We start from the raw sequence: 12,600 nt of genomic DNA, 5'->3' as shown, positions 1-12,600 counted from the left end.
CCTGTGTGCTGGCGATGTGGCGTCCGCACTCCTCTGGCGCGTCCTCTCCTAAAGCGATGTAGAGGAACGTGATGAGAGACGAGTCTGCGGCGTCCAGCTTCAGTCGCAGCGAGTTGAGCTCGTTCAGCAGTTTGACGCTCACGGCCGCCGTGTATTCAGAGCCCTCTCCTCGAGTGGCTGCGATAAACACAACACATTCAGAATGTTACGCAGTGGATCTGCATAGTTTTTCATTTGTTTTTCGTTACAAATATCTTCATATTCTTCATAGTGTGGCATTTAACTGCACTTAAAGGTACAGTTCACCAAAAAAACTAAATTCAGTTCATGGTCCCCATTAACTTCCAAAGTATTTTATGTCCATCCATCTATCCATGCATTCATCCATCCATCCATCTATCTGACTATCTATCACCTATACATCCATCCATCAATCATCTATCCATCTATCCATCCATCCATCCATCTGACTATCACCTATCCATCCATCAATCATCCATCCATCCATCTATCTGACTATCACCTATCCATCCATCATCTATCCATCTATCCATCCATCCATCCATCTTACTATCACCTATCCATCCATCAATCATCCATCCATCCATCCATCTATCTGACTATCACCTATCCATCCATCAATCATCCATCCCTCCATCTATCTGACTATCTATCACCTATCCATCCATCAATCATCCATCTATCCATCCATCAATCATCCATCCATCCATCAATCATCCATCCATCCATCCATCTATCTGACTATCACCTATCCATCCATCAATCATCCATCAATCATCCATCCCTCCATCTATCTGACTATCTATCACCTATCCATCAATCATCTACCCATCCATCCATCCATCCATCTATCTGACTATCACCTATCCATCCATCAATCATCCATCCCTCCATCTATCTGACTATCTATCACCTATCCATCCATCAATCATCCATCTATCCATCCATCAATCATCCATCCATCCATCAATCATCCATCCATCCATCCATCCATCTATCTGACTATCACCTATCCATCCATTAATCATCCATCTATCCATCCATCAATCATCCATCCATCCATCCATCTATCTGACTATCACCTATCCATCCATCAATCATCCATCCATCCATCCATCTATCTGACTATCACCTATCCATCCATCAATCATCCATCCCTCCATCTATCTGACTATCTATCACCTATCCATCCATCAATCATCCATCTATCCATCAATCATCCATCCATCAATCATCCATCCATCCATCCATCCATCCATCCATCCATCCATCCATCTATCTATCTGACTATCACCTATCCATCCATCAATCATCCATCCATCCATCCATCCATCTATCTGACTATCTATCACCTATCTATCCATCCATCAATCATCCATCCGTCCATCCATCCATCCATCCATCCATCTATCTGACTATCACCTATCCATCCATTAATCATCCATCTATCCATCCATCAATCATCCATCCATCCATCAATCATCCATCCATCCATCCATCCATCTATCTGACTATCACCTATCCATCCATCAATCATCCATCCATCCATCCATCTATCTGACTATCACCTATCCATCCATCAATCATCCATCCCTCCATCTATCTGACTATCTATCACCTATCCATCCATCAATCATCCATCTATCCATCAATCATCCATCCATCAATCATCCATCCATCCATCCATCCATCCATCCATCTATCTATCTGACTATCACCTATCCATCCATCAATCATCCATCCATCCATCCATCCATCTATCTGACTATCTATCACCTATCTATCCATCCATCAATCATCCATCCGTCCATCCATCCATCCATCCATCCATCTATCTGACTATCACCTATCCATCCATTAATCATCCATCTATCCATCCATCAATCATCCATCCATCCATCAATCATCCATCCATCCATCCATCTATCCATCCATCCATCCATCAATCATCCATCTATTCATCCATCCATCTATCTGTCCATCCATCAATTTTATTCATTTTAATAAAAAATATTGTATTATTTTCAGGATTTTCCAGAAATATCTAAATAATAAATATATTTGAGAATTGCAAAAAAAAAAAAAACATAATATATTATTTTTTGCTTTAAAGGAAAAATTCTGTAATATAGCATTAACCTTACTAAATGTTTCTACATTTATGCTTTAACCAACAACAACAACAAAAGATTCTAAGAAAAATAAACCTAGTTCTAATTATATTTTGTGAAAACATATCTTTATATCTTACTTGCACAGTTTTGCTTATCAGTAAATTTGCCTTTTATTTGTTTTTTAAAGAAGCTTAGATATTGTTTTGGAAATGGAAATTGATACGAAAAAAATCATAATTGTTCCAAACTTTAACTAGTAATAAAAATACAAATAAATCCATATTTAAAAGCAAGACGTATGCTTAAAACAACAACAAAAAAATTCTTTATTTAATAAAAAAATACAGTAATATCTTAAATGTCTTGAAATTGTGCATTTTGTTGTGTCAGTCAATATTTTTGACTTGCTTTCCATTTAAAATATCTAAACATTATTAAATCAAAATGTATTTTTACTAGAGAACTAAAATGACTATTAGATCTGTTACATAGTGGTTAAAAATGTATAGCTTGAATGCACTGTAAGTCGCTTTGGATAAAAGTGTCTGCTAAATGCATAAATGTAAGATATGCAAAAAAATGAAGTGGGTTTATGGTTAATTCAAGAAAAAAAATTAAGTAAAAAGTGCTGTATTCAAAGATTATTTTAATCACAACTCACTTAATTTGGAAGCTTTTTGCAGAAAAACTGCTTTCTGTCCTTCTTAAGTAAATGCATCTTGTTTTAAGATTTTTTTCCATATCTGAACTGAGAATCGAGTCATTAATGTTACACACTGACCGTACACAGGCAGATCCACCACCAGCTTGCTGTAGTGCTGCTGGGCTCCTGTGAACTGGCTCTCCATCTGTTTCTGGTCTTCAGCCGCGAACAGCTCTGAACCCTGCGAGTGTTTCTTGAACTCCTGGAAGTGCATCTCTAAACTTCTGATGATGCTGTTGTACTCCTCCGAACTCATTTTGGAAAGCTGCGCATAAAACAAAAACAAAACACATTGGTCTTTAAATCATCATTTTGTCGGTTAGTTGCTTTGATAATGCACATTTTGTGTGCGACAAAAGTAAAGACATTTATAATGTTAGAGCAGATTTCTATTTCAAATAAATTCTGTTTTTTAACTATTTATTCATCTGTGAATCCTGAAAAATAAAATGCATCACAGTTTCCGTACAGCACAACTGATAATAATCAGAAATGTTCATATTTTCATGATTTCTGAAGATCATGTGACACTGAAGACTGGAGGAATGATGCTGAAAATACAGCGGAGCATCACAGAAATATATTATATTTCAACAGATATTAACATAAAAAACAGCTGTTTTAAATAATAATAATATTTCACAATTTTTACGCATTTCTTTATTTACCATGTTGATGGTGAGTGAATTGATGCGGTTGATGTCTAGCAGACAGTACTGCCACGAGATCAAACTCTTGACGTTGATGTACATCTGATTCCAGACGGTTAGAATGGCTTCATAATACTGAGAGTTCCTGCCGTCAGACAAAGTTAAACAGTAAAAAACAACTTAATAATGACTTAAATCAAGTCTAACATGAGCAAAAATACACTTCCAGTCAAAAGATTATTGAGGAATTCTCTTCTGCTCACCATTCCTGCATGCATTTGATCCAAAAATACAGCAAAGGCAGTAAAATTGTGAAATATTTTTACTATTTAAAATAACTGTTCTCTATGTGATTATCTGTTAAAATTTAATTTATTTCTGTGATGTGCATCTTTATTTTTAGCATCATTACTCACATGATCTTCAGAAATCATTCTAATATGATGATTTGCTGCTCAAGAAACATTTTTATTATTTTTATTTTCAATGTTTAAAAGTTGAGTACATTTATTTTTAGGATTCTTTGATGAATAGAAAGATCTAAAGATCAGCGTTTCTCTGAAATAAAAAGCTTTTGTAATATTATACACTCTATCTTTCAAAAGCTTAGAGTAAGAAATTATAGAAATGAACACTTTTATTTTGCAAGGATGCATTAAATCGAACAAAAGTGATGATAAAGTCACTTATAAAGTTAAAAAGGATTTCAGATAAATGCATAAAAAACATTATAATAATGTTGTTGTTTTTTTTGGTGCAGCAAAACAATATATTAGAATGATTTCTGAAAGATCACGTGACTGAAAATTCAGCTTTGAAATCACAGGAATAAATTACATCCCAAAATATATTCAAATAGAAAGCAGTTATTTTAAATAGTAAAAATATTAAATATATATTTTTGCTGTATTCTGGATCAAATAAATGCAGGCTTGGTGAGCAGAAAAGACTTTGGCGATGTTAACACTGTTATATTTTTGGGATTGACAGCTGCATTTTCTTTACAGGTGTTTACACTCTTGAAATGTCCGGTTTTATAAAATGCTGTTTGTATGAACGTGCAACGGGAGTCAAACCTGTATTTCTCAGTATTAACCATTGCAACAGTGAATAAATATGGTTATTTATCTTGCAAAAACACATCGATTCTCTACAGGAGGACTTTGTTCACCCCCGAGAGGTTTTTATGGATGGGCGCGTTTTATTTCACTCCTTTTGCACTGATGTATGCATGGGCTAATTTTCATTTTTGGGTGAAATAACGCTTTAAGTGAGTAAATTAAAACATTTAGCTATATACCATTATCAGCATATGAAGTAGATTTGTCTTCTATTAGAGAACATGTGGCTTTAATGCAGCGTCAGATGCTGAAAGCATGTTCAGTTTTATCTTAAACTTTCTAGTGAATGGACTGAGATGCAGAGGTTCACTTCACTCTTGCACAATGTTTGCATGTTGCTTGTCTGATATCCATTGGTCCACCTTTCTTGTTTAAAACAAATATTTTTAATATTGCGACACTTTTCCCTGCTCACTTTTGCTCAGGCCTGCCCAAAAATACAATTCTGGCTGCGCCTCTGCACTATCGAGAAAGCTATCTTTAAAGTTGTCCAAATTAAGTTCTTAGCAATGCATATTACTGATCAAATATTAAGTTTTTATATATTTACGATAGGAATTTTACAAAATATCTTCATGGAACATGATCTTTACTTAATATCCTCATGATTTTTAAAAGAAAAAGAAAAAGAGAATTTTTACCCATACTATGTATTTTTGGCTTTTGCTACAAATATACCCCAGAGACTCAAGACTGGTTTTGTGCTGCAGGGACACATACATGTGTAGATTGTGTGTGTGTGTGTGTGTGTGTGTGTGTGTGTGTATAATGACATGGCTATGACACAGGTATTACAAGGAGAGGGTGACTTATGAGGACATAACCCATGTCCCCATTTTTCAAAACACTTATAAATCATACAGAATGAGTTTTTTTGAGAAAGTAAAAATGCACAAAGTTTCCTGTCAGGGTTAGGGTTAGGTGTAGGGTTGGTGAAGGGCGATAGAATATACAGTTTCTACAGAATAAAAACCATTACACCTATGGGATGAACACACTTTACACAAAAACAAACGTGTGTGTGTGTGTGTGTGTCTCACTTGTTGGCCAGGCTGACAGCGAGGGGGTTTGGAGGGGGCACTAACAGACAGACCGCAGGCACCTGCATGTCCATTCCTCCGGGTCCCGTCACCTGCCACGTGGTTCTCTCAGAGTTATCCTTCAGGATCCCTTCATCACCCTTACGGATCGTCTTCTGCAGACACATACAACACACACACACACACACTATGACTAACGCATAACCACAACAGCCAAGTTCACACTGTGCCTTATTTATGAATCATGAGCTACATTTTATGTGTTAAATTTGTTAAAAAGTATCAATTTAGATATAATTGATCATATAACTAGTATATATATATATATATATATATATATATATATTTCTTTATTCGTGTCCTTGCTGAATAAAACTTAATTTTTATTTAATTATAAAAACTATACATACTATTATTAATATAAAAATAAAAATGTAACTTTATTTTTAAACTAGAATTGTTTTGTATCAGTTTCCAATAAAATCCATATTTATATGCATAAAAAAAGATAATACCTTTACCAAACATTTGAATTGTAGTGCATCCCAGTTTCCTCCAAAACATTATATTTTATAAATCATTATACTTTTATTCTATTATTTATATAATATTATATTTTTGTGAAATATATAAAAATTATCATATTTAAAATATTAAACAGATATAATAAATGTAGCCTTGGTGAGCTAGAACATTTTTTTATCTTTTAAAAAACATTTATTGTGTGTGTGTTTGTATACATATGTGATATTGTGTTATAAATGTAAACGTAAATTATTATAAAAATATACATGTGACCCTTGAGCACAAAACCAGTCTTAAGGGTCAACTTTTCTAAATTGAGATGTATGCATCATCTGAAAGTTGAATAAATCATCTCTCCATTGATGCATGGAAAAAAAAATAATTTAAATATTCAGAAAATCATCTTTAAAGTTGTTTAAATGAATTCTTAGAAATGCACATTACCAAGTAATGATATATTTACAGTAGGAAATGTACTAAATATCTTCATGGAACATGATCTTTACTTAATATCCTAATGATTTTTGGCATAAAAGAGAAATGTATAATTTTGTCCCATACAATGTATTGTTGTCTATTTCTACAAATATACCCCAGAGACTCAACACTGCTTCTGTGCTGCAGGGACACAGATATATGGATGTACGTGTCACCTCGTCCTGTCTGAAGTCACACAGCGCCTGCACGAGGATATTTTGACCCGTGATCTTCTCTTCTGGGTTTCTGGGTTTCAGTCTGACGATGCTCTTGGATTTGAGCACCAGCTGCTGGACCATCTCCCTCTGCTCCGTCAGCCGCTCGCGCTCCCTCTGTCTCACACACACACACACACACACACACACACACACACACACACACTGATAAAGCTGCAGCGCTGCATCAGCACTCGCAGTGTTAACCCCGAGCGAAGCATCACCTCCAGACCCTGCAGCAGATCCAGTAAGTCGTGTAGAGCTGTGGATTTATCGCAGGAGAAGTTCTTGCGGATGTTCTCGTGCTCTTTCTGCAGTTTGCTGTTCATTTCCCTCGCCTCCTTGTAGAACTGTGGAAAGATGCATAAACACATTAAGGGCAGAGACCAGCTCAATGCAAAATGACTGTAAATACAACATACGATGCAAGGAAGTATAACCAGAAGGTGCATTATACAGTGAGGTGTGTAAACAGCATATGGCCAATGACCATAACATGTTCATAGATTTGAACTCTACTTAGTATGAAATAATAAAACACATCTATCTGACCTGGCTGTATCGTGCGTTTTCCTTCAGATGGACATGAATGCATTTGGTGATCTGTAGAAGCCAGCTCCACTGCGTCTGGAGCGTCTCCATGTAAGCCTGAGGAACACCGACGGAGTGAGAAACGGGACAGGACGGGTGCGGGCGAATTACAGACCAGACGCGCTGCTCACCTGGATCTTATCGGACGCCGGGTGGTTGTTTCTCAGCAGACCGTCCACCTTCGATTTGAGGACGTTCAGCTGAATCTCCTTCTGCTCCAGCTCACTCATGAGTTTCTGAAACACACGTTCATCAGATGTGCTACAAGGAGACGGTTTCACAACTTACACTCAAACGTCCTTAAAGTGATGTTTAGGGAACATTATTAATAGCTGATATAATATATATATATATATATATACAGTTGTGCTCATAAGTTTACACACCCCTTGCAAAATGTGCAATATGTTTATAATTGAAACAAAATAAGAGGGATCATGAAAATTGCATGCTTTTTTTATTTATTTAGTACTGGCCTGAATAAGCTTACACAAACTCCACAAGACAACAAAATAACTGAAATCATAAAAATAACCCCTTTCGAAAGTTTACACACCCTTGAAACCTAACACTTTGTCGTTTCATGCATGATCCACAGCTGTTTTTATATTTTGTGATAGTTGTTCATGAGTCCTGAGCAGTTTCATTTCCTGCTGTTCTTCAGAAAAATCCCCCACTATTTGGTTTTCCAGCATCTTCTGCATATGTAAACCCTTTCCAAAGTGACTGTGTGGTTTTGAAATCCATCTTTTAACACTGAGAGCAACTGAGGGACTCACTCACAACTATTGCAGAAGGTGAAAACACGTACCGATGCTCAAGAAGGCCACACGATGCATTAAGAGATTTTTCAATGGGATTTTTCAGGGTAAATTATACATATTGTGTCTTCTGGGAAACAAGTAAGTATTTATGTAGCTTCTGAAGTCCAGTACTAAATGAAACAATATGATCGTTAAACAAATTTAGTAGAATTTACACATCATCATCCTGTTCAAAAGTTTACACGCCCCTGCTCTTAATGCATTGTGTTGCCTTCTTATGACTTATGAGCACAACTGTGCATATATATACTGTTTATTATTTGTTTGTTTCAGCTGTTTGCCAATGCAATATCTCTGATTTTTGGTTTGTTTTGACACACACTGCTGAACGAGTCGTCAGTGTGAGTGTGTGTGCTCTTACTGAGAAGCTCTCCTGTTTCTGAGGGATGTAGACGTCGATGTTTTTATCGCCCCAGTCGAACACCAGCTCCTCTTCCTCTCTGTCGTTCACCCACATGATCTGTCCGGAGATCTCCTCGATGATGTTAAACAGTTCCTGCAGCTGGACGCCCCGCTGGTACGAGGCTTTCTGAGGATCAGCACAGTTTATCTCTTAATAACGCTCTCAAACGATCGGAGAAACGTGTGATTCGTGGCTAATAAAAGGTTTAGGTTTGACTGAAAGTAAAGCGTATGTTAAGGACTTGATCTCACCAGTAGACCGTCCCATTCTTGATCCAGTTTGTTGAGGCAGGATTTGGTCAATTCTGCATTTTGGTCTCTACCTCGCATCTAAAGCAACAAAAAGGTGAAAATATACAACAAATAATGCCATTATGCAATATACGATATACATTAGATATATTACATATCTATCTATCTATCTATCCACACACACACACATTATATATATATAAAATATTACACACACACAATTTAAAAAAACACATGTAATCACACATATAAAAATGAAATTAAAAAATGAATACAATTAGTAATTATTTTAATAAACATATTTTGTTAAATAATCATTTGTAAAAAAATTACATAATATCTAGAATTTTTTTTTTTTTTTTGTTGCATATTCACACCCATGCGTAAAATATCATGTTTTATTTTTTATTGAATTTCTTTATTTTCAGGTAAAGTATATATCATGAAATATATGTAATAAAAATTAATAACATTTTACATTTATTTCAATGTATGATTGAGGTGTATGTAAACTAACATACATATATATATAATATACTATATTTATTTATATATATACACATATATACATACATATGTATTTATGAGGTGAAATATTACATAATCATGTAATAAATCTCATTTAATTGTATATGCTTGGACAGTTATTAATCTGCCACAGACAAATGAGACTAACAGATGTGTGTGTGTGTGTGTGTGTGTGTGTGTGTGTGTGTGTGTGTGTGACTCACCAGCTCTGTTCGCGCTCGATCCACCTCAGCACTTCTCTGGATGGAGTTGTGAAACATACTGTGATTGGTCATCTGCTGCTCGATCACCGTCAGATCATCTCCCCACGACGACATCTCTATCAGCCTCTGCACACACACACACACACACACACACACACACACACAATCTAAAACATGAAGTTGCAGTTGTAGAAACACTTAAAGGGGGGGTGAAATGCTCATTTTCACTCAGTATCCTGTTAATCTTGAGTACATATAGAGTAGTACTGCATCCTTCATAACTCCAAAAAAGTCTTTAGTTTTATTGTATTCATAAGAGAAAGATAGTCTGTACCGATTTTTCTCGGAAAAACACGAGCGACTGGAGACGTGACGTGTGGGCGGAGCTAAAGAATCACGAGCGCCAGTAAGCTTTAAAAGCTTAGCAGTAAAAGTACTCTGATTGTGTCACTTGTGTTACTTGTAATGCATTATCCCCAACACTTGATGATACCAGCCCTAAACACCTAACAAATACATGCTCTAAGAACGTTTCTCTAATGTTCCAGTAGTTGTGAAAACTTTAAAATGTTCTCAGAACATTTATTAAATCTAAAACAGTTCATTCAAACAATGTACACATGTTGCTGTTTTGGTGCTAACAATGATATTTATATGATTATATACAATAATTATTTCTGAATGTTCAAAACATCCAGTTTTTTGTTTTGTTGACATTTTAAATATGTTATACAAACGTTAAAGGAACATTCCATTTTAGAATTCTTGCAAACGTTATATGAATGTTCTCTGAAGGTTCCAAATAAAGTAGCAACATTTAAAAAAAAAAGATTATTAAAAATAATAATTCCATGAACCGTTTTTGTGCTAAAATTTTAGTTAAGAAACTGTTTTTTGAACATCTTAAAGTTTTTGTTTGTTTGTTTGTTTTTTGATTATGCAAACATTTTGCAGACGCTATGGGAACGTTACTTTACATTACGAATTTTCTTTTCTAATGTTCTCTAAATATTCTGAAACAAGTAGTCACATATAATTCTATTCTAAACATTCTATCAATGACGTATAAACACTTAATGTGTTTAATGCTTTTGTGCAAACTTAAAAAAAAAACATTTAGTTTTGGAAAAATTATTTATGAAATGTTTCCTGCTTATGCAAACATTAAGGGAACATTTGAATCATTCTGGTAACATTATGGAAATCTTACTTTTGAATGTATAAATAATACCATTTTGGTACTAAAATGTTAGTTAAGACAAGATAACTCTGAATAAATGAAGGTGACATAACGCTTGTTTGCTCACAACTTTGAGAGAATATTTGGAGATCATTGTGAAAAGGTTGTCTGGTTTCTTTCAGAATGACTCAAGCGTCTGTGATTCATTAACCCCGAGCTCCTGACAGAGGGAGTGTGTGTTATTGACCCCCGCGGGAGAGACTCAGACACACACACCGTTTCTCAGAACAGGATTTGGGTTCTCTGGAACGATGTCGTGCTCTAATCTCTAAAGATTGTTTCATCTGCTCAGAGTTTTTCTTTCGTTTTCTCTCACTTTGTCCTGGCAAACACTCACGCTTGTGTCTTTATCTGGGCCTGACTGAACAGAGCCGCTCTTATCTGTGTTTTGTGAAGTTGATGTCTATTTCTGGCACATCAACCTCAGTGGCTCCGCCCACAGTGAAATCTCATTGGTTGAAAACCCTGCTTCACATAACTTCATATTAAACACCTCATACACTACCAGCACTGCACTAAATGGGTCGAAAGTAACATTTATAATGTTACAAAAGATTTCAATTTCAAATAAATGCTGCTCTTTTAAAAGTTCTATTCATGTGGGAATCCTGAAAAATAAAAAGTATCACCGGTTCCGCAAAAATATTTGAAAACTGAGCAGTAAATCATCATATTTTCATGATTTCTGAAGATCATGTGACACTGAAGACTGGAGGAATGATGCTGGAAATACAGCGGAGCATCACAGAAATAAATTACACTTTAAAATATTTTCACGTGGTAAACAGCTATCTTAAATAGTAATAATATTTCAAAATTTTTTACTGTATTTTTGATTAAATCAATGCAGCCTTGCTGAGCAGAAGACACTTCTTTCTAAAACAATGCTACTTTCTTATAATCATTATATTAGATTATACATCATCTCCTGCAAAAACCAGCAGTGCTGTTTGAGATGGAAAGCTCCTGCATGGATGAAACATCTAAAGCTGTGGTGTGAAGGTGGTTTACCCTCTGCTGTTGGATCCAGGACATGGCTTCGGTGAAGAAGCGGTTGTGCTCTTCACGGCTCACGCTGTACCGCATCGTCCTGCTGCTCCACTTCTGCTGCAGCGGAGGAGCGTTCAGAGCCATGCTCAGATCTCTGAGCTGCTCCGAGAATACATTCACACTGAGAGAGAGAGAGAGAGAGAGAGAGAGGGAGAGAGAGGGAGAGAGAGAGGGAGAGAGAGAGGGAGAGAGAGAGAGAGAGAGAGGGAGAGAGAGGGAGAGTTACAGCAGAAGTGTGCACAGACAAGACACTTAAGGACAAAACATTCTGAATTATGCATTGCATGTACAATACTGGATCAGTAATATTTCTGAAAGACGTCTCTTCTGCTTCACCAAGGCTTTGGTTAAAAATTGTGAAATATTATTGCAGTTGAGAATAACTGCTTTTGTGTGAATATCTGTTAAACTGTAATTTATTCGTGTGGTGTGCAGCTGAATTTCCAGCATCATTACTTCAGTCGTTACATCATTACTTCAAGTACAAAAGAACAGCATTCATTTGAAACGTCTTTACTGTCACTTCTGATCAATTTAATGCACCTTTGTTGAACAAAAGTAATAACTTTGTTTAAATAATAATAATAATATTACAGCACCGTTTCCACAAAATATTATCATGATTTCTGAAGATCATGTGACAC

At 35.8% G+C, this 12,600-nt stretch overlaps 1 protein-coding gene across 2 annotated transcripts in view; it reads right to left on the bottom strand.

The window, feature by feature from the left end:
* Positions 1-12,600, bottom strand: part of LOC113120559 (desmoplakin-like) — a 30,110-nt gene that overhangs the window by 12,481 nt on the left and 5,029 nt on the right. For both annotated transcript variants that reach the window (XM_026290429.1, XM_026290430.1), the window contains exons 4-15: positions 11,918-12,077; positions 9,667-9,792; positions 8,936-9,013; positions 8,643-8,810; positions 7,589-7,693; positions 7,419-7,514; positions 7,091-7,216; positions 6,828-6,983; positions 5,650-5,804; positions 3,507-3,633; positions 2,917-3,103; positions 2-177 (exon numbers count right to left, since the gene is read on the bottom strand). In XM_026290429.1, coding sequence (XP_026146214.1) covers positions 2-177; positions 2,917-3,103; positions 3,507-3,633; positions 5,650-5,804; positions 6,828-6,983; positions 7,091-7,216; positions 7,419-7,514; positions 7,589-7,693; positions 8,643-8,810; positions 8,936-9,013; positions 9,667-9,792; positions 11,918-12,077 — 1,660 coding nt within the window. The remainder of the gene's footprint in view (position 1; positions 178-2,916; positions 3,104-3,506; positions 3,634-5,649; positions 5,805-6,827; positions 6,984-7,090; positions 7,217-7,418; positions 7,515-7,588; positions 7,694-8,642; positions 8,811-8,935; positions 9,014-9,666; positions 9,793-11,917; positions 12,078-12,600) is intronic.

This window comes from Carassius auratus, chromosome 20 (assembly GCF_003368295.1).
Source record: "Carassius auratus strain Wakin chromosome 20, ASM336829v1, whole genome shotgun sequence".
Lineage (NCBI taxonomy): Eukaryota > Metazoa > Chordata > Actinopteri > Cypriniformes > Cyprinidae > Carassius > Carassius auratus.
This window is presented reverse-complemented; position numbering and strand designations above follow the sequence as displayed.